The 27064-nt window shown below is 51.2% G+C and overlaps 1 protein-coding gene and 1 long non-coding RNA gene across 10 annotated transcripts in view; one reads left to right on the top strand and one right to left on the bottom strand.

The window, feature by feature from the left end:
* The window catches only part of ARMC9 (armadillo repeat containing 9), a 97302-nt gene that overhangs the window by 53113 nt on the left and 17125 nt on the right, over positions 1-27064 (top strand). For all 9 annotated transcript variants that reach the window (XM_036236485.1, XM_036236482.1, XM_036236483.1 and 6 more), the window contains 3 exons: positions 97-171; positions 1863-1953; positions 5845-5900. In XM_036236485.1, the coding sequence (XP_036092378.1) occupies positions 97-171; positions 1863-1953; positions 5845-5900 (222 nt within the window). The remainder of the gene's footprint in view (positions 1-96; positions 172-1862; positions 1954-5844; positions 5901-27064) is intronic.
* LOC107504980 lies at positions 8280-16270 on the bottom strand. Its single transcript, XR_001595584.2, has 2 exons — positions 15058-16270; positions 8280-11706 (listed from the first exon to the last, which is right to left on the bottom strand). It is a non-coding gene; the product is annotated as an uncharacterized LOC107504980 (long non-coding RNA).

The following is a 27064-nucleotide window of genomic DNA, read 5'->3' as shown; positions in this document are numbered from 1 at the left end:
TCCTCGTTAGCCAGTGTCCTCAAGGGCGTTTGATCACGCAGCGGTATAGTGTTTGAGAACTTGCAAATGACCGCGTTTTCTCCCTCCAATCTACAGATACAGCCGTACGTGAACGGAGCGCTGTACAGCATCCTCTCCATCCCAGCCATCCGTGAGGAGGCGAGAGCGATGGTAAGAAACGCCCCGGACGCGTGTGTCGGCCCCATCCCCGCCACAGAGCAGAGCAGCCCCGGCTCCGCGCAGCGGCTTTCTGGGAGCGCACGAACTCCCCGACGTCACAGGCCAGATACACGTTTGCGATTTTCTGATGAGAATCTGGTTCTCAGGGGATCCCTAGCTCCTCAGTGATTACGCACCAGTTTCAGAGAGTTCCCAGCAGGTTTATTTTTGGAAAGTTGTAGACATTCTTTTCTTTTCCTTTTTTAATGACTCATTTAAATTTAGAGTTTGGAGAACGCTTATGGATTTCGTAGTAGCAGAAGCTTAGCTGGAAAACGATGAAATGGAGAAAATCATCACTTAAATTCACCTCCGGGATTCCCGGAGGAATTGTGGCGGCAGGGAGAAGCCGGACAGTCAAACCACTGCACACGTTCTGGTAGTGACCAAACGGAACAGCAAACAGCTGGTGGAGGTGATACTACCAGCCATGCTTGGTCTGCTGCTTTTAGGTGTAATGTGCACTCAGGGACATGCATTCGCCCTACCAGTTCAGTTCGATGCATTTGACAAGTGTATACATCTACGGAGCCCACGCCCGGTTATAGACTTCATTATTTGTTTTAATCTCGTGTTCATTCCAGTTGTCATCCTCGTCTGGTAGTTGAGGAAATCAGCTGGGAGGGGTTACGTAATCTGACCAGAGTCACACTGTTCATTCCCAGGGGAGCTAGAATTACAGTCTAGACGCAACCTTTCCAGAAGGCGACAACGCTCTGCTTTAGGTGAAGGAAAACTCACCACGTTCAGAGCTGCGTGTCTTCGATTCCGTTTCAGAGCTGTCGAGTCCAGCCCGGCCTTCGCGAAGCAGGGACGTGTTGGCTCGTAGAATGGGAAGGTCCCGGCACCAGCTCTAGGCTCCCCGCGGCCAGGGGCCCCTGTCGCTGCATCCATTTCCTGGCTGCACCGGTGGATTCTGCCGCTGGCCTGTGGGGTCATTATTAGATAATGCTTCTCCTTCATGGTGGCGAGAAGGACTCCTCCCCTCCAGCCATACACATGCATTCAGACCCTGCAGGGAAGGAGGAAGAGGGGGAAATGGGTGCTAACCTCGACGTTCCCCTGGAATTCCGTTAGAGTTAGTTGGTACTGAAAATTACGATGTCGGTATTTTATAAGGAAGTAAATAATGCACAGCGCAGTGGCTTTATGATTCTTTTGGTAGAAATAGAATGATGACTGTTTCAACTGAGGTTTTATTTCCTCATTTACTTCTCCGAACATACGGTTTTACTTTTCAAAGGCCATATTTGGCCCTAAAATCCAGAAGGCAGTGTAGAAATCGAGGGAAAACACAGCAAAAAAATTACCCTCCACACCCCACCAAAAAAAAAAAAACATATTGCCAAAACTGCTCATTGATGCAGAGAAGAACTCTACCATGTAACGGGCATGCTTATGTAAACTTTTGTAAGTTTTTTTCCTAAATATGTTATAATTAGGTCAGATAATCAATAAGAAAATAATTTCACTGTGAATTATAAAGAGAAGAAAAGGAATGTTTAGTATTGAGCCAAGGGATTTTTATCGTGCTTGTATAAGAAAGTATTTTGGAGGGATTAGCTGAAAGCACCCCACGGAACTGTTGTCAGCCCCCCAAAAAACCACTGAGGTATTAATGGCTCCTCTCTCCGACGCCCTAGGGAATGGAAGACATCCTTCGCTGCTTCCTCAGAGAAGGCAGCGCCGAGACGGCCCGCCAGATCGAGTTTATCATCAAGCAGCTGAACTCAGGTTTGTGTGAGGCAAGAATCTGTGGTCTACCTTTTGACTCTTTCACACGTGCCGGAAAGACAGCGAGCTTTCGTAGAGGGGGTTGCCACGTCTTGGAATTCATTCCAGAGGCCCAGGTGAACCCGTAGACACAGGCTCAGCCAGGCAGTTAAGGCCGGATCGTCCCGAGACAGACAATCTCTCATCCCGCTCTGGGCTCGTGGTCAGCAGAAGGAGTTCCCAGGCAGTCACAGAAGCCCTCCTCCAACGCGAGTTCCCTTCACGCAGCTTCCCGTCCGAATCTCCCACCTTGGAAGTGTCCTCTGCGGGGTCCTAGATCACATAAGGGGGGCAGAGGCCAGCCTTTCTAGCACCGCCATGAGCAATGTTGTCATCCTCCAGCCTTCGTTCATTCCCTCCAGAAGAACTTGTGTTGCCAACCGACAGCATGGGAGGATGTGATCCCCGTTCTGTTCGGCTTCCTCTGTTACCATGGCAACCCATAGGCCCTAATAAGCAGGAAAGGCTAGTATGAGAAGCCTTGGATAGGAACCGGGGGTGGTGGGGAAGCTCCTCGCTTTTTCTGTGGACTCCTCACACCTTGAACCTGACTCATGCACATGCCAGAGGCACGCGGCACCGCCAGCGTCCAGGGCCAAGCTCGTCCCTCACGCCCTCCTCCCTGCCGTTCTCCGACACCCAGCAGTCCACGTCTCTGAAAATCCAGGTGTGCAGATCCTGTCCCGCACACAAAGGCAGCTCATCAGTCTCTTGATCTCTGCCATGACCCCACGCCAGCAGCTTGACCAGGGCCAGGCAGAAGGGGCCAGAAGCCCGAAGGCGGCCCTTCCAGCTCATGGTTCACGGCCGAGCTACACAGGGCGGTCCCCTGGGAGCTTTGGAAATCCTCACCTCAATTAAACCAGAAGCTCTGGGGGAACCCTGGGAGTAAATAGTGTGTGAAGCTTCCAGGCGATACCACCTGTAGCCTGGGACGGATGCGAAAATTGGGGAGCAGACCGCAGACGTCACGGGGGCGCCTGGTCCCCAGGAGGCAGCTGGGAGACTCGTCCCCCTCAGACTCGGGGCCCATTTTCCTTCGAATGTCCTTCCTTCTGCTTTTTCTGGAGCCAGTATAATTCACCCCAAATTCAGGTGGGCAAAGAATAGAACCTTATTTTCAACAACATAGTTTCTGACTCTGAACCCCCATTCTGCGGGGCGGGCATATTCAAAATTAAGAGAAATAAAACCTTGCTCTCCGTCCTGCGGGGGCTGCTCCCCAACCTCCTCTGGCTGGACTGCCATCTGGGAGGATGGGCGATGCGGAGAAGAGATGCTCCCCTTCTGTTCCATGGCCCCCAGCTCTGCTGACACCTCCCTCGTGAGCCAGGGGCCCTCTGCAACTGCAGGCTCGCACTTGGGCCCTTCTTCGAGGCCGACTCTGTTTCAGTCTTATCGAGGCTCGCCACCTCCATTTCCCTGTCAGTGTGCCCACCTCCCTGGCAGCCAAGAGGCAGGGCGAGGCCCCATCGCTCTCTGGCTACAAAATATCTCTTTCTCTTACATAAAACTGGCCCTCGGAGCAGCATGCCAAAGAATGTGGGGGCGGGGGGTCAGTTTACATTTCTGTAGGGGGACGTGCTTTGGCAAAGAAGTTAGCTGGGCAGAGCTAAGGCTTTAAGCCTTGTGTATTCAGGAAAGGCTTAGGAAATACCTGCTTAGCTCAGTGAGTTCCAATTTAAATAAAGAGTATCTGAAGTATTTCTTTTTTTAATCTCAAGTATCTAAGTTATTCTGTATCCACAAGACAATGGTAGGGCCCAGAGGTGAATACCCAGGAGTCTGCTACTTTGAAACAGAACTAGAAAGTCACCGAACGTTTGTTTGGATGGAGGAACAGAGATACACACACAAATACCTTAGCATAAGCGTCATCAGCATCAAGTCAACATCAACCCACCAGCATCGCGATGGGACCTGGAGCAGGGAGAGCTGGACAGTTTCTGTCCAGTCCCGTCTTTGTCCTCGGGCGGAAATTAATAGCAGAGTAGGAGTTAGCCGTTTGCTAGTTTAAGATACGTGAAGTGGCATTGCCGCCATCTGTATTTAGAGCACTGATCTTTTAGCGAACACGAAAACACATACGTGGGTTTTCGTATATTCAGGCCCAGCTCAACCCTCTCCAAGTGCAGGACCTCTGGCTACCTAGGGACCCAACCCACAGGCGGGTCGGGCTGCTCAGGTGAAGGGGAGACTCCAGCCCCGTAATGTGACAGGCAGAGGCGAGCAGCCACCAGCAGCCACGGGAAGTTCATCAGTAACCTTAGTGCTCAGCTAGGGGACCAGCGGACACTCACCAGTAACTGAGGAGAGGACAGGGAGGTCTGGCAGGTCACTGGGCAGGAGCAGGGCAGAGCCGGCCTCACCCGCTGGGCCCTCAGGAAAGGCAGGGCTGTCGATGCGAGATGTCAGTGTGGCACACCTTGTGGGGTGCCACAACTCCAGGAACGGCTTGGGGACCAAGCTCATGTCCCCGTCATCCTGGAGAGGAGGAGCCGAGGTTTATAGGGTACTCCAGTTCACAGGACAGGATGAGTGGGAGCGAGCAGGCTCGAGGGAGGGGAGAGCAGCTGCACTAGCCGGTGGCCCTCGAAGTGTCTTAAGACGCGGAAAGAAATGGAAGGTTTGTCTCTGGTGAGTTTAGCAGCATCTCCATATTGCAAAGCTACTTGCTTGAAAGCCCTTTACCGAGGGTGCAGTGGGGAACGGAAGCGAGGTGATCAGGCTTCGGCCCAGGTGCAGAAGGACAGAACGTCCTCCTGTCTGCAGAGCGGCTTTCTTGGCCAAATAGAGTCCATGGCAGCGGCGTGGCTCATGATGGGCGTGGAGCCACGCGAGCCCCTAGCAGCTGGGGACAGAAGTCGGAGTCCTGCCGTGGCAGGGGAGCCTTTCCCTTTAGACGGAAGGCTGCGTTGAGGTTCGGCGGCGTCCTGGGGTCTCCGTGTGGCCTTGTCTAGGACATGGTGCGGGGATGTAATTACGCGTAGGCGAATCTGCCACCGGCCTCTTCAAGAAGGGTCTTCGGTGTCCTCGTCCTCCTGCTCCCGACGTGGCTCCCTCTTTCCTCTTCTCTCCCGCTTTCTTCACTTTCATGTCAACTGTTCAAGAAACAAGGGTTCCAATAAGGCAGGTGCAAAAAGGGTGTGGGGTGCTCCGTCCCCAAGGACTCAGGCCAGTGCAGTGGGGGGCAGAGGCAGCCGGACGAGCCAGGAGCCGTGCGTTCAGGAGTGAACGCCGATCATCCGGAAGCGGTGAGTGTGATCAGAGCATCCGCGTGGACTCCGGCGCTCTAGCGGTGAACCGCAGCGGCCTCCAGGGACTGTGGCTGGCACGGCCCCACCGCCCCCGTCCTCTGTGGAAAAATCATGGGATTTAAAAGTAGATTCGGTTTGAATCTCGATCCGGTCATTTCCTGGCTGCGTGACCATAAACAAGTCCCTTTTCCTCTCCATTTGCTCTTGGCTAGAAAATGGAGGTCAGAGCCGGCAACATCGCCGTAGGGGTGAAGCGGAACAGCACGGGGCGGTGTGGGACACGGTGCCTGGCCGCCGCGCGAGCTCACTTTCCTCCCATTCCTCTGGAATCGCACGTTGGCTTTTAATTTCTCTCATGCTGCTCCTAGCGTGTTTTGATGACAATTGGAGGGCGCTACTTAAAAGTGCTTAGGATGACACGGAACTGGCGGGAACGGCACGGGAGCACGCTCGTTCTGTGGGAGCCCAGCTCTCGTCAGCGTGTTCCACACGTCTGCAGCGGCTCAGGGGTTTCGTTGACCAAGTCTCCCGGCTGTTTTTGCAGCTATTTATTGGGTTTATTTTGTTTATTTTGTTTCTTTTTTTTTTCTAATAGAAGAGCTACTGGATGCAGTTCTCGAATCTGACGATGACGAAGACGAAGATGATGAAGTAAGTTGGTGGCTCTTGATGCCACATGGGGAACTTGTGCCCAACGATTCTGAGTCTCGCCCTTACCTTGAAAAGTCACTCCGGAAACGGGGATTTCGATCCCTGCCACATTATTTTTTTACAGTTCCGTAGGTTGGCCAGCGCTCAGCTGGGTGGTTTTCTGCTGGGCTCACTCGGGGAGTCGCGTGGCCGCTTTCCCGGGCCGGGCCGGCCTCACGCCCTCCACGGCGCAGCCTCTGGCCACGTGAGCCACGCGAGCGCTGCTCGTTCAGGGGTCCGGCCTGGACTTCTCACCGGTCAGCGGCCGGGCTCCAGGAGGGAAGGCGTGGAAGCTTCCAGTCCTCTCCGGGGTCAGTGGTCTCAGCGTCCTGCTCAGGGCTCATGAGCAGAGCAGCCAGGCCGTGGGACCACAGTTAGACCCCAGTGGCAGGAGGGTCAGGCCGGGGGAACTGTGGGTGGCTGTGTCTGAGGGACCGTTTGCTGCGCCTTGGCTGGGGTGCTGCAGCCAACCTGGGAGGCCACACTGTGTGGCACTCGGAATTTGTGGCAGGTTGAAAGATAACCGTTCTTCAGACCTGAGAGTTGTGTTTTGAAGGGACATGAGCCGCCAGCTGTCTTCCTCAGGGGTGGTGACACTGGGCGGCAGGCTCCCTGCCAGGGGCTCGTTTCTGAGCTGGGGGAACTAACCACTTCACTGTTATTTGCATCTTTTTGATATGGGTTTCCTCGGCTGGGGAAACTCTGCTAGCTGGTGGTTATCTAGAGCCTGAAGGTTCAGAAGTCACACATGTGAGTCTCCTGAAATGGCGTGAAGAATGGTGACTCCTAGGCTGTAGGTGGACTTTCAGATGAGAAGCCTCTTCTTTTCATTGTTTTTTTTTCCCTGAGATCTAGAAAAGACATACGCGCTGTGCTGTCTGGTTCTCTGTGGTGATCAGTGATTTGCGTCCCTCCTACTCCGTGGGGAGTGGATGCTGGAAGCTGTATTTTTTTTTGGACTTGTGGTCTAGCCATTTAAAAGGTTCCTGTCCATGGGGGAGATGGCTCATTGAAGAGCCCTCCGCCAAACGGACAGCGGTGCCAACATCTGCCAGCGAACGGCCCTCCTCGGGGAGCCCTCCCCCCCGCCCCCCACCTGCCACTTTCTTCGTGGGCCGTAGTTGGCTCCAGCAAGTGTCCTCGCTCACAGCCCTGTCTGACAAGCGCCTTCTGGACCCCAGACGGGCCTGCGGGCCCACAGCAGTGGACCCAGAGAGGGGAGGAGACAGCCTGAGCTCACCAGAGAGTCAATGGCGGTAAAATCTGGTGTAGAACAGGAATCGGCAGGCTTTTTCTGTAAAAGATCGTAAATGTTTTAGGCTTTGCGGGCCACACAGTCTGTTTCAGTCCCAGAAATCTGCCATTTCAATGCAGAGTGGCCATCGGCAGTACATAAATAGATGAAAATGGCTGTATTGCCATGAAACTTTATGGACGCTAAGAACTTGAATTTCATGTGATTTTTATGTGTCGCTAAAATTTTTTTTCAAGTATTTGAAAATGCGAAAATAGTTCTTAGCTTATGGGACTTCCCAAAACAGGCCTCTTGGCCCGGGGGGGCCATCGTTTGCCAACATCTGGAGAGACCCACTCCCCACCCCCCCCACCCCCCACCGCCGCTCCTGACCCAGTCTTCTGAGCACTGCACGAGAGGCCACCTTCATGTCCTAGAAGGGGTGTAGCTGGGAAGTCCTAGGGAGAGGATCTGCCATCTGGGGCCATAGCTTGACTTTTGGTGATGAACTCAGGTCGGCAGGTCCTGGACGCCCTCCCTCATGACCCCGGTGGTACGCGGCAGGGGTCAGCAAGGGCTCCCCAGGCAGGCTGAGCTTGTCTGGGTTTCACTCAGCTTTCTCCGAGGCCAGGTGTTGCTTTTAAAACTGCCTTTTAAAATCACAGTGAAACAAGACAGTGAAAGATGCTCAGACTAAAGGAGATTTTCCAAAAATTGTTTGAGCTAGTGGCACTGTTGTTGGAACGTGGGCGTCACCTCCCGAAGTGCCGACTCGGAAAGAGGCGGCACAGTTACTCTCGGGTCTCAGAGTCACACGTCATCTTGCTTAGCAATGTAAAATCCTTTTAAAATTCACTATTTAGACCCAAAACAGAGATAGTGGAGCCGTCGTTTTCGGTTGGCTGCTCGGTGCCTCTGCAGACCCGACGGCTCAGCCGGCCGAGGCCAGAGGCCGCCCGGCCTCATTTGCTTCGTGCTGCCCGGGCTGACACCTGTGCCCTGGCCGCCTCCCTGGAAACCCGCAAGGGGACCCCCAGGCGCAAAACCTCACTGTCTCCTCTGATTTCTAAAAAACGTAATGACTTTTTCCGCTTGTTAGCACTTAATTATGTCTGAATACGCGTACATTTATTTACATGCCAAAGTTAAAATTGTAAGTGTTTTGGTTTTTTTTCTCCTAACTCGGAGACTGTCCAGGATATAATGTCACATGGAAAAAGGAAATTGAAAAGTAATGTGAACAGTATGAGTCTGTTTCAGAAAGATGCACACATACACACAACATCCTTACGAACGACGCGTGGCCGAGAGGGCGGAGCCGGTGCTGGGCGTTTCTGTAGACTACGGGGGCAGACGCCGGGGTGGGTGCAGAGAGCGTGGGGCGCGAGGGAATGGGGTGGAGCCGACCAGCGCAGGCAGCTCTCCCCACAAATCTGGCAAAGAGCAAGAGAAGAGGGTTGGATGGCAGCTGACCAGGGCGTTTTTGCTTTGTGCCGTTTTGTTTTGCTTTGTGCCGTTTTTGGGTTTGAGGGAGACCTGAGCGTGTAAGTGAAGTGCTGCTGGGAGGGCTCCAGCTGAGGGGGGGAAGCGGAGCGTGCAGGGCCGGAGGAGGGGGAAGATGGCCCCGGGCAGGTGTCCTCGTCTTCTGCCGGGCTGCAGACCCCTGAAAACCTCCGGAGAGATAAAACCGTCATTAGATCAGCTTGCGCAGGACACACAAGAGGACGGGCAAGTGACAGCGACAAGTGAAGGGTTCCAGCGCATCTCCTCTGGTGCTGTGAAGAAACGTGTTGTTTGACACAATTTATTTTCATGTCGAATATATGTCGTGTGTTCCCAAAGGGCTGATGGTGCGTCACAAGGCTCTGGAGCCCCGAGATAATGTCCTCACCTCAAATGACTCAAGTTTGCTTATTACCGCCTAAGACTGTGTCCTCTGTGTCTGGCTCATCTTCGTTAAGTGGAGAGGGAAGGCCTCCCTGTACTATTCTAGAGGCCTGATTTCAAGACACATAGTCTCTCCCCTTAACAAAATAGTCTTAAATGCCAGGTGAAATCAGCCATGGACTTTGACTTGCCCGTTGCCATGTTAAATGACAATCAGGCTCAGCAATTTCCTTCTCCAGGGACGTCTCACATCTAAGAGTCATTCATTTATTTATCCAACAAATATCTAAAGATCTTGAAATAACACTGTTCCAGGAAGTAATGGGGAAGGTAGGCGGAAGAAACGCAAGGGTAGCGATGGTTTAAAATCCAGATGGGCGAGCTGATAACAGCCCAGTCGCGCTGCCCATGTGGGTGGAGCAGCGCCAAGTGCCAGGCGCTGCTCTGGGCACCCTGCACGTCTTCACTCATCTGCTCCTCACCACAGCCCTCGGTAGGTGCCGCTGTGAGCCTCGTCTCACAGGTGGGGAAACCGAGGGGGAAAAGATCACTTGCCAAGGTCACACAGCTAAGTAAGTGATGGCACCGGGAGTCGACCCCCGGCGGTCCCGCTCGGCCGTCCACACTGTCGGCCACTGCGCTGCTTTGTCTCTTAGGAGGAACACACAAGCAGTCAGCAAATAATAGAGAATAAATGATAGGTTCGTGACTGTGCTAGAAACAGGAAGTGCTGCGGAACTTCCGAATGCTCAGAGAGCGCGCTCGTGTTCTTTCTGCCAGCCTCGTGGCGGGAAAGAGCTGTCTCCGCTTCATTTTGATTTTGCATCTCCACTGAGTAGGGAGTTTGAATGTCTTTGTGTTTGCTTTGTGGGAGATTCGGATTTCCTATGCTGCAATTTCCTATTCGCATCCCTTCTCCCTTTAAATGTATTTGTCTCTTCACATCGATTTGCCTGAATTCTCTGTATAATGTAGATAGTAACCCTTTTTCACCTCCATTGCAGATATTTTAAAGATATATTTATTGACTTGATCCTTATAAAATCTTTTGCCTTAAATCTTAAAAAATTTTAAAAAGATAACTATATTGAATTATGTTGGTTTTTCTTTTATAGCCTCTGGGATTTTCGTTCTAAGGTTTCCTTTAATGCTAAATTTTACATGTAGTCTATTCTAGGCATAGAAAATATATATAATGTTTAAGGTTCAAAGTAACTGTTCTCAGATTTTTGGTTTCAGGACACTTTTGCACTCTTAAAAATTAATGCGTATTTAGCTTATAAATATTTGCTAAATTAGAAAGAATCTAAAAACAATAGCAGCATTGTATTTTATTTTTGCAAATCTCTGTAATGTCTGCATTAGAAAATTGTGGAATCCTCACATCCACTTTCTCTCATCGCCATGTGGTGTTCTTTGGAAAAAGTGCCTCGTTCAGCTTGCAGCTCAGATAATTCAGGAATGCTTTTCCTCCAGATAACCTTCGCATACGTCCCGTTTTGTTCCACAGAATGTTTTTTAAACATGGGCCACAAGAGTCGAGACTGAAAAAAGTTAATTCCTGCTCCTTCTCTCAGCTATCTTCCTGCATCTGTCACCTTCCTCTCACCCCTCTGTCTGTCGGCTTCGCCTGTCACCCCCCTCCCTGGCGGCAGTGGAGAACACCGCGCCTGCCCCTGGAGCCCGGCGGCATCGCCCTAACTGATGCGCGGGCACCAGCGGGCTCACCCTTCCCCGCCTTTGTGCCGTTGGTGCGGAGGTCAGCGCCACTGTTCCGGCATAAGCCAGGAAAGCCGCGGCGATAAGTAGCTCAGCCAGCCTGGCTCGTGTTTGGTTGCCAAGCATTTCCATAAAAGAACAGTGATAACGAGTCACTGTGGATGCCGGATGAGTACGACGACGGGAAGAGCAAGGCCAGGCACACCTCTGCAGATGAGCTATTAACTCAGCACCCGCGTCCGCCGCTTGGTCTTTATCCAGCAGGCTACTGTGTTATCGGAAGGTAGCATGCTGTAATTTCTTTTTCTAACTCTCCGTCCAGCCGGCACTCAGCGGCATCAACTGTACAAGCTGTGCGTGTTTCTTCAAGGCATGACACTAACTCACCCTTCGAGGTTCTCCAGTGGCTTTGTTTTTTTTAATGGTTTTTTTTTTTTTGGTAGGGCACGATAATTTAGGATTTACAGAAAAAAATAATACAGAGAGTTCTCGTATACCCATCAGGCAGCTTCAGTGGCTTTTAAATCTAGTTTGAAAGGTTACAACAAATTCTCCATTTTTCACTTTTGAAGAATTCATCACGTCTATGTTTAAAATACTTGAATCCTTTTTCTTTAGATAGTGAATAATTGATCTCAAAATTATACCTCAAATTAACTGGCATATAATATTATTCAAATATGTACTGTTACATAAGACCCATTAAGATAAATTATTGACGTCTATAAAACTGAGAGGAAGATAGCTTCCGTCATATTTACATTCCTTATTTGCACTTTCTCCCCTGAATAGATTCCTCCCTTCCATGAGTCAGAGAACTTTCTGATAAGTCCGTTTCATTTTTTTCAGCATCTTTCCACATCAGCAGCTTATACAAGTGGAGAAAGTGAGTCCTCCAAGCTCTGTTTTTGAAGCAAGTGATCCATCCTTAAAAATATGAGAAAAGATATTATAAACAAATTTTCTTTTATCTTTTATTTTAGAATAAACGAGTCTTACGTTTTTAAAGTTTTAGAGAAAATTTTTAAACTTAGGACTAAGTTTTGTTTTGTTTTTTTAATTCTAAAAATAAAACAGTAAGTGTACTTTTAGTCACTTGCTACATAGGAAAAGGAAAACTTCAAGATTTCAAAATAACAATTTATTGGGCGAGAAAGAAGCCTATCTGTTATAGTAGATCTAAACGAAATAGATGTACTGAGAGCAAACTTAGTTATGAAAATCTAGAGAACACAAGAATATTCAAACATACATTAAACTAGCTATCAGAGTGATATATCATCACATGTAGCCTCTAGAAAACGTCACTGTATCATAAGAAAGAGTGAAAAATAATGTAATTAAATACATTAAAATAATTTCGTACTTATAACTATGGTAAATACACGTGGTATATAAAATAACATAGTTTTGCGAACATAGTTTAGACTTTACGGACCCCCTGAGTGGGTCTCGAGCCTCCAGGTCCCCCAGGTTCACCCTTGGAGAACCATCGGTTTACGGTTGTGTTCTCTACAGCGTTTATGAGCCTGGGTATGAAAATGCACTCGGAGTTCATCTAACGGGTAAGAGGGTTTTTCACCTTCTCCTGGGGCTGGAATTCGTTTCATTTCGTTTTTTCTTGTCCGTTCCGCCTCCACCCGCCCCGCGGGGCCCAGCGTGACACGCACATGTTCACCCGAGGGAGCAGAGCTGGTGCAGCGAGGAGGGTGACTGGCGGATCGACCCCCGAGGTGGCTGCAGTCAGCGACCCCAGTGACCCTCTCGTGTGGTTGCCTGTGTGTGACACAGGAAGGCCAGACTTTTTATTTTTTTTAACCATATTTCCCTAAAGCATCAATGTAGAAAGCAGGGAACTGAGTCTTGTTCCTTTAAAAAAAAAAAAAAATTCCACATCATTGATTTTTCAAGGTGCAACTTAATATAATGGTCTCTTTAGAGGCGTTTAGCAATATAAGGCCCTGGGTAGAAACAGTGTCCAAAGAAAGGGCAGCCTCGGGCAGTGGAACGATCCTGGCCTCTGTGAAGTCCGTCTGGCATCACTAAGGGATGATTTGCATCCAGGCACTCGGCCCTGTCCCCGGGGACATTGTGAGCCCCTGCCGAATGTTAGCGCCCACTGTCAGCACCGCGATTCTCCATCGTCATCGACTTCACCACTGTCGTCAGCCTCAGGCCCACCATGGCCGGCCGTGGGGAGCCACATCGAGTGCCCGTGTTTCTGCACCTGGCGCCCCATCTGCCAGGGGCCTGGGCGGAAGCACCCGCGGAGGAGCTTCAGGTCAGAATGTGGCCTTGGGTATTTCACAGTAGAGCGTCTTAATAGAAATCAAGGTTCAGTAGGCTCACAGGTCAGAAGACAATTAATTGTCTTTGGAAAGAGAGTTTGTTACTTCTGGTTCCTGAGAGGCATGGGTGGCCACACCCTGGGGGCCCACACCCTGGGGGCTCTGCAGGGAAGCGCCAGGGTCAGGAGGCAGAGAGAGAAGGGCTAGGTGGCCAAGAGCCTGTGCCACATTGGTGTCCGGGGCAAGAGAGGGCAGGACAGGCTAAGCTGGTTTACGCTGGGAGTTTGAATAGCCTCAGGGCTCTGGGCATAGGGGCTGTCCCTAGCTGACTGGGGCTGGCGGACAATGGCCTAGACTGTGAGTCTGCTGGTTAGAGGGTGGACTCTGGACTGGTTGGTTTGCATTTGAAAGGTGTGCTCCCCGGTGAGTTATTATCTCTAGGAACTGGCCAACCTGGGACAGATAGGCCTCCACGGTCAGGAAGGCTTGAGATGTCAAAGCGTCAAAATAGAGAAAGTAAAAGACACAGTTCATCCACGAGGCTCCACAGCCTGGCCCCGCCGACCTTCTAGCCTCGTCCCCCTTTCCCCTCTGAAATGGGCTCTGCACGCATGTAGCAGCTCCGGGGACCTCGCACGGCCTGGGACCGTCCCTGTGATGGTTCCCGCTTCCTTCACGCCCTCATTGCTCTGCCCGGGTGCCAGGCCGGGACAGCTACTGCCATCCTCGTACCTTGTCATCTGGTGACGAGATTCACATTGAGCCCCTTCCCCTTCGGCCTCCAGCTGATAAAGGCCGAAGCTCTTTCCAAAGGAAGTTTTATTTTAACCCTTAGCCTGTAAGAGAGTGTTTGAGCTGCGAGGTTCCAGATCTCAGCGGCGGCGGGGCGGGCACCCCGGCCGGGGCGGCATGAGCCAAGAGCGCGGGCCTGACGCCAAGCAAGGATGGCTCACTTCGCCTATGGCAGGGCCCACTCCGGAGGTAAAACCGGCAGGGACAGGTAGCTAACAGGGCGTGTCATTAGGAACCGAAGGCTGGAACCTCGGACCCTAGAAAGCTGGCAGGATGGTGATGCCTTTAACAGAAACGGGGGACACAGGCTTGGAGGGGGCTTGATTGTACGCGGGCAGCACGTACTCTCGTCTGGCCGGAGCGGAAGCTGCTGGGGCCTAGAACCCAGTCGGCTCCTGACCGGCTTCCCCCAGTGCCCGAGCAGCCCACAGACCAAGGCTTGCTGTCGAGTGCTCGGGCCATGGCCTCCTTCCTCTTCGGCCACCTTCATATGTAACCTGTGAGCTGGTCCACCCCACCCGAAGCTGCCTCAGGTACGTGGACGAAGCACCAAGGGCACTTTGTCACCTCCGCCCAGCCCCGCTGTGGTCAGCTTGCTTGGCACCGTGAGGATTCACTTTTAATTCCGTTACCTAATTGGCAAAGAATCGTCTGCCTTATGTCTGTGTTGCCTGCTGGGCCTTTCCATTATTTAACCAAGTCCATAAAAAAACAACTGTTACCAATTAAGGCTTTTGCTTTTTTTTTCTAAATTCATTTATTTCTACAACACTGCTCCTGTGCAGTCTGACCTTGGCTTCAATGAGCTACCCAACAGGCTGACTCATGGCCACTGCCCCCGTTTCCACTCTAGTTTCTATGGAAACAGACGTCGGGTGGCTCAAAACAAGGTGAGGTCTCGGAGACATCTCATGATTCTCAGGCATTCACAAACCTTATTTGTCCAACATCGGTTTCCATGGGAACAGATGCAGAAATGGTTGGCCAATGCTCTACAGCAATCTTATCTAATTTTTTTTTTTTAAATAAATACCAAAGCAGTGCGTGGCTTTTTCCTGTTATCACAGATTTTTGGAATAATAGTACTTTTTTGGAGTGAGACATATATATTTCTAATTTTGACCTATTCGTTGTACTTCAGTGCATTCTACCTCATTTCATTTTACAACTTTTATGTAATAAACCTGTTTCCGCTCACCCAGTCAAATCGCCATGACGTGGAGCTCAGAGCTGAAATGCTTGACGTCTTAGTCTCCGGAGGAGGACGTGGCCTGCCGTCCTTTCTGTCTTCAGGAGTGAAGACATCCGTGCTCCGGGCGGTGAGCGAGGCCCTCGCTTACGCCACCGTGACTTGCAAGGACTCAAACTGAGCCAGTTCGTATCTAAATTCCGTGCGCCACACGATATGTAAAATATCGAATATGCCCGCCGTATCAGACAGCAAGCAGTTTTCTGTTACAAAACAGACATTCATATGCAGCTGTGGGTCGTGGCGATGTGTGGGACTTCAGCCGCGATCTGCTGCCAAGAGCAGTCACAGAGGTGTAAGTCAGACCTTCAGAGGGAGAAGCCGAGTGAGTGCACCCGAAAGAGGACAAACCGGAAGCAAAGCGAAAGCTAGCGCGGCTGCGTGGGCGACAGCCGCAGAGGATGAGTCGACGCGGTTCATTCAGCAGCCGATCGTGCGCTACTTTTTGGCATTTTGATTTTCTCTGTCATGATCGATTCATCTTTTTTTTAGCTGCTGTTTCTTCGCACTGCCTTTTATTCTCCACTAGTGAACCGGACCACAGGTGCCACGAGGGCAGGGACAGCGCCCGCTCCCGAGCCGTCACGGCCCACGCTGGTTGTTGACGGGGGGGCACCGAGTCAAGGCGCGTGGCGGGCCCTTCCTTGCGCAGCAGCCCCGAGAGCGCCTCTCTGCAGAGAGCTGCTCCAAAGGAGCGCAGCAGGCAGAGGCACCTCGTCATGCCCCAGAGGCTCCTCCCAGCGTGCACAGGGCTGCAGGAGCGCCGCCAGGTCATCAGAGCCCGCATCTCCGGAGCCCCCCCGCCCCTTAAGTTCTCGTCCTGTTCTTGAAATTTGTGTCAATAGAATCACACAGGATGTGTCTGGCTCATTTGCTCAGGGCGATGCCTGTGTGTGTACCACTTAGCCTTTGCCCACTGATAGAAACCACCCCACATCTTGGTGGCTTAAAAAAGCAAATCTCTTCCTCCCCATTCTCTGTGTCAGCTGGGCAGGGTCCTCAGCTGGCTTCACCCAGACCCACTCCTGTGGCTGCATCTGGCCGGAGGTCAGGTGGGCGGGAAGGTCCACGGTGGCCTCTGTCAGGGTCCGGCAGTTGATGCCGGCAGCAGAGCCTCTTGCATGTGGCCTCTGGCCTCTGGCGGGTGTCCTGGGTATTTTCACAGCACCATCGTCACTGAGTTTCTGAGAACCCCCTCAGGCCCCTTGAGGCCGAGGCCCCAGGAAGTGTCAGGGCCTCACTTCTGCCACATCCTATTAGTCAGAGTCACGACCAGCCCAGATGGAAGGGGGTAGGAAGCCGGCCGACCACACTGCCAAAGGGTGCTGGCTGGGGAGGGCCCGTGGCTGTGAAGCCACCACACCACGAGAGTCATCTCAGAAGACAGCATTTTAAGATAACCTTTGCATGCAAAACAAAATAACATTCTGTGGTTCCCCACCTCCCCCCCCCCCCCCCGCAAAAAAAAGACAGAAAACTAAGAAAGATGTTTTCTCCACTTGAAGTTAGAGTTCTAGCCATCTAAATAGATACCCGTTACCATGTCAACCTTGCCAAGGGGCAAAGGCCAAGCACCTATTTCAATCGGAATCCCTTACCAGGGTCTACCCTCGCTTTGAGTTTCAGCAGCTTTATTTTTTTCTAACATCCAGGTAAGAGGCGAATGACATGACCCGGGTAAAGCCTGAGAGAGTGCAGGGGGCGCGCGGTCCGTGCTCGGTCGGCAGCGCCTTTTTTGTTTGTTTGTTTCCTCCTACTTGACCCAGGTCGATCATGCTAGAAGAATCTTACCAAACTGATTTAGCGGGAGCTCATCCATTTAAGATGTTTCTCGAGCACCTGTCATGGGCCAGGGACTCCTCCATGTCCTTACCGATGTCTGTTTCCTCGTTCCAGCAGTTGCTGAGAGAGGAATGACAAACACTTCCGACTGTGATTGCAGATGCGCTTCCTTCTCCTTCCAGCTCTGTCGGCTTCGCTCCCTCTGTTTCGGAGTTCCTGTGTTCTCGGCATGTATATTTGTAATTGTTCTGTCACCCCAATGTCGACCCTGTATCGTTAGGAAATGTCCTCCGTGCCTCGGTCACGTTCCCGGTGTCTGCCGTTAATACAGCCCCTCCAGCTCTCCTATGCTTACTGCATATTCATGGCTCGGTATATCTTTTTCCATTCTTTCACTGTCAACCTGTCTGTGTCTGTTGAATTCAAAGTGCTTCTCTTGTAGACAGCAGACAGCTGGACTGCTTTTTGTTTGTTTGTTTGTTTTTATCTGTTCCGACAATCTCTGCCTTTGACTGGAGTGTTTATGTAGTGTTCTTACACATGTGAGCAGTTTCTTTGAGGTATAATTTACATACCATAAAATGCACCTGTTTTAAGTGTGCGTTTCCGTGATGTTCATGCACGTGCAGAGTTGCACATGGTTCATTCCCCTCGCTTTGGAAAGGTCCCTTACACCCGTCATAGCCGGTCCCCTGCCGGCCCTTCCCTTGCCCACCGGGCCCGAAGCAGTGAGAAATCTGTTCTCTCTCTAGGTCTTTGTCTTCTGACCATTTTCGCATGGTACGTAGTCTTTTGCATCTGGTAGCTTTCGCTGGGTATGATGTTTTTGAGGATTAACCGTGTCGGAGCATGTAACAGTTGTCCATTTCTCTTTATTGCTGAGTATTAGTCCCTCATGTGGATAAACCACTTTTTGTCCGTTCACTGGTTGAAACAATGTGCATCGTTTCCGGGTTTTTTTGTTTTTTGTATTTTTTTTTTTGACTGTTTTAAACAGCGCGGCTATGAACACTTAAGCGCAAGTCTTTGTGTTCGTTCATTTTCGTTTCCCTTGGGTTAGTTACCCAGCAGTGGAATTCCTGGGGAGGCGGGTAGAGCAAATTTATGTTCAACTTTTAAAGAAATGCATAAATTCTTTTCCAAAGGGGCTCTACCTATTTTTACATTTCCACCAGGAACTGAAGGAGCCAGTTTATCCACATCTTCTCTGAAGCTTGTTGTTGTCTGTTTTAGTTCGAGCTGTCCTGGTAGGTGTCAAGTGATATTACGTTGTGTTTTAAACTTGTGTTTCTCTAACAACGAATGATGTCGAGCATCTTTTTATATGTTTGCAGGCCGTGTTAGATTTCTAGGGTTCTTGTAACAAAGCGCTACGAACTGGGGGGCTTAAAACAATTGAGATTTATTGTCTCACAGTTCTGGAAGCTAGAAGTCCAAAATCCAGGTGTGGGCAGGACCTTAGTGCACTAGGAGAGAACCTGCCTTAGTGCACTAGGAGAGAACCTGTCCCATGCCTTTCTCGTAGCCCCTGGGGCTGCTGGCCATCCTCGGCAGACCTCGGCTGGCCCCTGTGTGACTCCAGGCTCTGCCTCTCTTGTCACATGGCCTTCTCACCTAATATGTCTTTGCATCCTCTTCTTATAAGGACACCAGTCCTATTAGATTGAGCCCTCACCTGACTCCAGTATGAGCTCATCTTAACTAATTACATCTGCAAAAACCTTATTCCAGTCGAGGTCACCTTCCGAGGCACTGGGGATCAGGACTTCAACATATCTTTTCGGGTTACACAGTTTCAACCCGTAACACTAGCTATTTGTGTACCTTCTGTGGTGAAATATCTACTCAAGTATTTTGCCCACTTTTTGAACTGGGATTGTTTGTCGTCTCATTATTGAGTCGTGAGAGTTCTTCAGATGTCCCCGACACCAGTCCTTGTTCTGATATGTGGTTTGCAAACATTTTCTCCCAATTTGTGCCTTGCTTTCTCATTTTCTTAATGGTGTTTTCTGAAGCTCAAAAGTGTTCTATTTGGATGAAGTCTTATATATCTTCTTTTTTTTCTTTTATGGCTCGTGCTTTTGTTGTTGTATCTCAGAACCCTCGGACCAACCCAGAGTTTATCAGCTGTGGCACTATTGGCATTTCGGGCCAGATTTTTCTGTGAATTATGAGATGTTCAACAGCATCCTCAGCCTCTACCCACTGGATGCCGGTAGTATCCACCCCACTCCAAAGTTGTGACAACCAAAACTGTTTCCAGACATAGCTAAATGTCCCCTGGGAGGCAAAATCACCCCTAGCTGAAAACCATCGGCCCAAACCAACATTGCAAAGATTCTCTCCTAGGTTTCCCTCTGAGGGTTTTATATGTTTAGCGCTTAATTTAGTTTTAGGATCATTTTTAGTTAATTTCCGTCTATGGTATGAGGTAAGGATCTAAATTTATCTTTTTGCATGTGAATATCCAGTTGCCCCAGTACCACTTGTTGAAAAGACCGTGCTTCGATCCATTGAATTACTTTGTCACATTCGTGCCTCCGTAAAGAAACTAATTCAGCAGAAACGTAAGCCCGTATTTCTGGACTCTCGTTTCTCCTCACGTGACCTACAGGTCCGTCTCGATGCTGCCGGCACGCGATCTTGACTGTTAGAGCTTTAGAGTACATTTCGAAATACGAGTCCTCCAACATTGTTCTTTTTCAAATTCGTTTAACAACCATTCACATTTAGTGTGATTGTCAACGTGGTTGAGTTTAATTCTGCCATTTGCCGTTTTCTGTGTATCTCATCTGTCTGTTCTTCTGTTCTTTCTTTGGTAGTCAACAAATATTTTTACCGCACCATTTTAAATCCTCGGCTTTTTAGCCGTATTTGCCTTTTTCTTTTTTTCTAAGTTGGTTCTAGGGACGTGTCCTTTACTCGCCACAGTCCGCTTCGAGTTGCCACTGATTCGTTTCTGGGAAAACAGAAGACACCGCATTTCTGTTCCGCCTTCGTGCTCCCGTGGCCCTTTACACGGCGTCTGTATTTGTTATCAAGCCAGCGCCGTGCGCCCGCGCTTTGCATAGCCACACGCCTTTAGGAGACTCGGGCGAAGACCGTCTCTGCGTGTCCACCCACGCGGCGGCCGTGTCCGGCGCTCTCCGTTCCTTCCTGTGTGAAGTCGTCATCCGAGGTCGGACCCCTTTTGCCCGAAACACCGCTTTTAGCATTTCTGGTAATTTAGGTCTAGTAACAATCAAATGCTCTCACTCTTTAAAAATCTAGAACTGTCTCTCTCGCTTTCACGCCTGAAGGATGCTTTCACTGGTCGTTTTCACTGGAGACGGGCCTCTTGGTCAACGGGCTTTTCTCCTTCACACTCCGAACATGTCACTCCACTGTCTTTTGGCTTCCATTGTTTTTGATAAGAATTCAGCTATTATTTATCACTTATCACTGTTTCCTTGTATGTGGTAGGTATTTTTTTTTTTCTTTTTAAGCTTCTCTCCTTATCTTTGGCTCTCAGCAGTTTGCTTATGCAATGCCTAAGTGTGGATTTCTTTGTATATATCGTTTTTAGGATTCATTGAGCTTCTTGGGTCTATAAGTTACAGTTTTTCACCAGATTCAGGAAGTGTTCTTATATTATTTATTCAAGTATTTTTTTTGCCCCTTCCTCTCCCTCTCCTCTCCTCCTTGAAATCCAATTATACATATATTACAATACTTGATGTTGTCAGAAAGACCTCTGAGGCTTGTTCTGAAGATTTTTCTTCAATGCGTCCTCTCTCTGTTCCTTGAGCCCGTTACTGTCTATCGATCCATCTTCCGGTTAACCGATGCTTCTGCCGTCTCGCATCTGCCGAGCACATGAGCACATCTACTGACTTTTTTTCATCTCAGTTCTTGTCCTTTCAGCTCTAGAATTTCCGTGTGGTTTCTTTTTCTAGCGTCCATTTCCCCGTTGAGATTTCCTGTTTTTCACTCATTTTTAGTATGTTTTCTGTTAACCGTTGAGTACAATTTTTCTTTAAAGCTTTGAACAATTTGGTAGTTTGAAGTCTCTGTTTTTGAAGTGTCTCTGTCTGCTCAGTGCAGCATCTGGGCCCACTCAGAGCTGGTCCTGCTGGCTGCTTTGGCCTTTCCTGAGGCTCATCACACTCTTCCGTTCCTCCGCCCTGCCTAGCAGTGCTCGTTTGAAACGCGGGCCTCGCAGAGAACGCCACAGTGATTCCGGGTCATGCTGTGTTCCCCCGTCTTGGTAAGCAGTTCGCTCGCCTGGTCTCTTAACTGTGAAATCTCTCTCCCCACTGCGTCTGGCAGCCAAGGTGTCTCTGCCGGATCCCGCCCTGTGGGTCTCCCTGTGTAGTTTCACAGTCTGTCAGAGATCTGGACAGAGATTAGGTTTACATACCTCAAGCCAGGAAGGTTTCCTCCTCCCGCCCCTTGAGCTGCGTGTAGTTTGAGGAATGCATGTAAAGGTACAGAACGTTTGCAAGTTTCCCCAAGCGTGCAATGTCCTGCGGGCCCCTTGGGGTTTCTGCGAGCGTCTGGGCCTTAGGGTCAGAGGTGGTGGGATTTTTAGGGTCCGAGGTGGTGGGTTTTGTTACCTCGGTCCTTGGAGGGCTCTCTTGCGTCCCGATACCCCCTTCGTTTCTAGCTGCCCTGTCACTTGTCCTCTGCCCGGGCTGCACCTTCAGCCAGTAAAGCTGTGAGTTTTACTGCCCGAAACAGAAGGGAACTCCCCCAGGCAGGTAGACCACGACGCACCATGCTGGCCCGATCGTGGTAGTGCTTTCCCAATGTGCAGACGCTTCTCAAGTTCCCTGCAAGTGTCCTGAAATGATCGTTTTTAATGAATTTGTCACATCGTGTTTCTTGATTTCTGGAGAGGGGACCCGCCTGACCCACTCGTGTTCCTCATACCGGAAGCCGTCGGGGTCAGGCACTGTTCTAGGCCCTGGAGATACGGCAATAAGCAAAACCGATATTCCGTCGGAAGAAAGCAGACCTTCAACAAAGGAGGAAATAGAAACATAGTACGTCCAATGGTGGCGTGTGCCTTGAAGGACAAAGTAGGGGAGGGCATGAGGGAGTGAGCACGTGGTGGCCGAGGCGGCACACGTGAGGCCCTGAGGCAGAGCGTGCTGGGGAGAGGTCTAGGAGCAGCCGGAAGTGAAGCAGGATGTGGGGTCAAGGAGACAGTCAAGGTCAGGTCGCCTGGGGCCTCTGGGAGGAAGGTCGCTAGCTTCTGGAAGCTGTAAGAAGGTATGAAGTGAGAAGAGACATTGTCGCTCCTTTTGTATTAAGTGATAATCACTCAGAGGGCCAATTTGCTGTTTCACAGTGAAAAATAAACCTGCCGGCGAATTCGGTAAGTCCCCGACGGGCCTCGTCATTCCAGGATGTGAACCGTGCCCTGCAGCACTGGGACCAGGTCGCCTGTGGACCTCGGGAACTTCTAGGCCGAGGAGGCCTCTGACCTCAGCCAAACATCACCCCCTTAGAATCAGGGACCCCAGCTGGGTCCTGACTCTGCCACGTACGAGCCTCGGTTTCTCTAAACGGGCCGGTCCCTCCCTGCCGTGAGTAGCGCCGCGAGCGCTCAGCTCAGTGTCTGACACGGGACGCGTTCAGGAAGCGGCTCCGGCTTGCAGGTGGGCGCCGGCCCAGACCGCGAGGCCAGTCAGGCGCCTGCGCGCCCCAGGCACCCACCTCTGACCCGCGCGGCGATCTGCGACTGTCCCTTCTCCCTGCCCTCCCGACCGTGGCTCGTCATCCTGAAAGTCGCTTCCGTCTCCCCCTTCATTTCCTTTTGGGCTCCGCACCCTGGCTTATGCCTCGTCTCCCCTCTCTCCTGGTTGCCCGGCCGCAGTCCGTTCCCTCCCCAGCCTGTCCTGCACGTGGCCACCAGACCATCGTCCTCAAGCAGAGCTCGGGTCACGCAGGGACGCAAGCTTAATTTCTAAATTCCAGAAAATTCGGAAAACGATAAAACAAGCGCTGGATCCGCGCCTCCGTCCCTCTGCGGCCCCCCTCCGTCCCCAGAATCAGTCGCTGTCCTGAAGCCGGCGCACGTTCCACAGGGGGTTCTGCGCTTTTCTAACACCTCGATGCCTCCACATACAATATACACTTTGTCTTTTAGCTCATCGTCTTACATAAATGGCTCCATACTGCATGACTCACGCGCTGGGTTGCCGTTTTCACTCAGCATCGCATGTCAGAGATGTATTCATACCGATACTCGGGCCCAACCAAGGTCGCCGAGGTCGCCCGCATAACAGCGGTCGGTCGCTGCGTTCTACCCGTTCCTTTGTGAGAGGCGGCAAGTCGCGCCTGTTCTTCACGGTGCGGCCAGGAGCTCCTCTGCCCGCGTCTCCTTGTGAACACGGGGAGCGCTTCTCTGAGGTCCCCGCCTGGACCTTGAATTGCCGAGTCGCGGGGCGCCAGGGTCTCATCTGTACTGGACTCTGCCGAATCGCTCCCCAAGGGGGCTGAACCCCTTACACAGGCTCTCGCGTGATGCTTTTAAAAACATTTCCATGCTCCCCACCACCACCTAATGAAGTTAAATTGCCCCCGGCGGCACCCGAAGCCCCACTCGGCGAGACCCCGGTCTACCTCTGTATTTTCTTTCATGTCACTAGCTGTTTCTTCATCTATAAAAATGAGGATTAAATAATCATAACATTGATTTGGAGATGAATTGGTTAATCTGCAGCACGGAACAGACACACAAAAAAACGATAGTCCCCTTTGCCTCCTTTCTGTCCGTGCAGAAGTGTCCACTCGCTCCTTCTCCCGGAGCTGCGCAGACTGGTCTAATCCGGGACAGCGGGGCGGCCGCCAACAGCAGGGCTGGGACGCGGCCTTCGTCCCTGATGGACAGCTCCTCGGCAGGCCAGCCCGTTGCAGCTCGCTGGGGTCTCGGACCAAATTCTCGTCTCACGTCATGTATGTGTGTGATCACGTGTGCTGTGTCCTCGTTCCAAGTCCAAGGCGACAGAGAGCAGATCCCTGTACAGCCCCCGGAGACCCTAGGAAATGACAAATACTTGCTGAATGTCGAAAGGATGAGCGGTTGCATGTAAATACCGAGAAAATGGTCCAGTGATCAGACTGCTTGGGTGAGAGCGAGTCCCGCCCCACCCCGTAGTAACTGTGTGGCCTTGGGCAAGTCGGTTAACCTCTTCGGGCCTCAGTGTTCTCATCTGTAAAGTAAGAATACAAATACCCATTTAGTCAGGTGACTGTGAGGACAGAACGAAATGACCCCTGTACTGTGCTAGCACGGCCTCGGTGCATGTTAGCGCTGAGTTTCTCATCATCACCGTAACCTAGAGGCAGCGGAGGGGGATGCGAACCACAGGCTTCTGGCGCAGAGGCACCTGGCGTGCCGGCCAGGGCTGGGGCCAAGGCCAGTGCGCGGCCAGGATGGAGCTGGGGGTGGGAAGCAGGGAGAAGGGAAGCCGGACCCTCTGCAGGTAGAAGGAAGAGATGGAGGCTGTTCCCAGGGCACCCTCCGATAACAGCTGGCCTGCGAGGTTTTTCCTGAAAAACCGAATTTAAATTCCTTCCACCCTAATCCTCAACTCCCTCCCCAGGAGCTTAAGAAACACTGACAAATTCTTACTTTTCAAATCTGTTTCATAAAGAACTTGTGAGGACTTTGAAGTCCATCTAAGCATTCTTTCAAAATATACGTGGTTTATTGAATAATAGTTTTTTCCTCGTGACGGTCTTGCTGGCCAGGAAGAAAATACCTTCATCATGTCAGGGTGTGTTTCCTGTTCTCGCTCCCGTGGTGGTTTCTTGCTAGCCAGCCCCACCCCAACCCACTCTGGGGTAGGGGACACACCCAGACTTGGTCCTTGGGTCTTTTGAACCCCTGAGCCCCGTCCCCTGATCACGCTCATGTGACCCCTGTTCAGAAGGGACCACGATTCAGGGTGGCCGAGGTCCTCCGGCCCGTATGAGGCACAGTGTCTGGACACTGTTATAATGTCGTCTTCCTCTCTCTGTCCCACAGAAACCTTCTACCATCTGTCACTTCTGGTCCCACGGAGCCTCCATGTCTCCTCCGATTCTGCGTTTTCCGTATCTTAATGAGCTCGGCTTTTCATAGAGCGGCTTTGAAGTCTTTGCCATGTACCTTGCTGTTTGCACTTAGACTTCAGAAAAAAGGAAGCAAATGGAGCAGTACAGGCAGTGGGTCAGAAGCTCGAGGAAGTAAAGCCCTCACGCCTTCGGGTTTCTGTCGTGCGGTTAGTCACTGACGGGGCTGGTCGGCAGGCCAGCCTCGCTACCCCGTGCGTTTCGCGAATGGGGCAGCTGCTGGCTAGAACAACTTCTGAGCATCACGCTGCAGCCTCAGGGAGTCGGCACCGGCTCCATCCTCAGCCCTGGGCACGCAGTCCCAGAAAGCCGCACAAAGGGGACGGGCCTACTCCCCTGGGGGAGGGAGCATGTCGGCCACTCTGCCTGCCTGGTCACCTGGTCCACCCTCTCTCTCCCCGGTGGAGTGTTTTTTTCCCCTGTTTTTACAAAGAGTGGGATTTACAATTCAGTGTTCTAAGGCGTCTCAAATTTAAACTGCTGGTAGAAGTCTTACAGTTATTTCAAGTGGAAAACGCACTCGATACTTTCACTTGTCATATGTAAAACCACTTGAATACATTCTGCCCTCTGCATTATATCTGTACGAATCTGAGTTTTCAAATGCATTTAGTAGTTCACCTTAGTTTTGTTTTCAGGCCAATTGCTTAGAATCTGGTTCGTCTGGAGTATTATGTATCTAAAGCCTCTAGTTAAGAATCTTGTAGGGTCGTAAGGTCACCAGGCTGCTATGGGGAAGCTTCATAGCAGAACATCTAAGTTCATCTCGGCTCAAGTGCCTTTTTTAGGAGGCATTCTTAATTTCTTGAAATAATCACTTATCAGTAAGCTCTGCCATGGTAATCTGATGCATTCTGCTAAAGCACATAAAGACCAGTAATTTTAGTAAAATTCCTTCCAACAATGGTATTTAAAAACCCACCCCAATGAGGCATTTACTCTTAAAGCATTTCCTTATCCATCACCTCCTTGCTTCACAAAGTAGCTTTCAAAATACGTTTCGTGTGGCATTCCCAGGCAGCCCGGACAAGCGAGTGACGCGGAGGGCCAGTGCTCCGTCCTCACGTCCTCACGCCGGGCCGCTGGCGCTGGGACTCGTCACCCCCCTCGGCTGCACGCACTTGCGCGAGCCGAGTGGAAGTCTCCCCACTTGAATCGAGGGAAGTGCGTGGAAAGCCGTCGCCCGCCTCCCGGACGGGACGGCGCAGCCGGGAGTTACCACCGAACGCGCCCTGGATTTGCCGTGTCAGAAAGATCTCCTACGTGCTCCGTCGTTCTAGGCCACTTGGCACCGGCCGACACAGGGAGACAGGCGCCTGCGTTCTCGGCGGGCTCCCCGCTCTCCCTTCCCACCCGCCACGTCCCGTGGCATCTGCACCCCGCTGCGTCTCCCTCTGCGCGGCTCCCCGGGCCTTGCTGGCAGTCAGGCCCTCGCTCCTCGTCCGTAAATCACACTTTCCAGCTCGCCCAGTACAGCTCGCTTTGCTTTTTTGCTCCTCACATTTCGGGGGTGCTAACGACACCCTCATTGCCTTTTCACCAATATTAGCGTTTCCCGGGCAAACCATGACGGTGACTAGTTTATAGCTATCCAGTACATGGCTTTGTAAAGTCAGAGAACTTAAGAAACGTCCGTCATCAGTCAGTCACGATTTCCAAGGAGTCAGCGAGGTGATCCCTCTTGCCGCGCCGAGAAACCTCGGCACTGACGGGAATCACATGTGCCCAGAGAAGGGCCTCCGCGCCAAGCTTTCTTAACCAAGAAGGGCCGTTTAAAATGAGTGCGTCTCGAGTCCGTTCTCAGTGTGTGCATTTTACGTCAGCGCCCCCTCCCCGAGCACACCAGCAGCCTTCGCCTGGTTTCGCCAGCAGAGATCCTCCAGGTGGAGACGGGGTGGCCTGCGCCTGCAGGTTGACTTCGGTTGAAGGGTTGTGTCGGTTACGGACCAAATGCAGAACCTGACCTGTGTTTTGGAGGTTAGGGAAGGCCTATCGATTACCAATACATTTAACTATAAAGTACTTTTAATAAAAAAACAACTTCAACTTGTTTTAACTAAAAAAAAAATAA

This window comes from Rousettus aegyptiacus, unplaced genomic scaffold (genome assembly GCF_014176215.1).
Source record: "Rousettus aegyptiacus isolate mRouAeg1 unplaced genomic scaffold, mRouAeg1.p scaffold_m13_p_2, whole genome shotgun sequence".
In the NCBI taxonomy this organism is placed as follows: Eukaryota; Metazoa; Chordata; class Mammalia; order Chiroptera; family Pteropodidae; genus Rousettus; species Rousettus aegyptiacus.
This window is presented reverse-complemented; position numbering and strand designations above follow the sequence as displayed.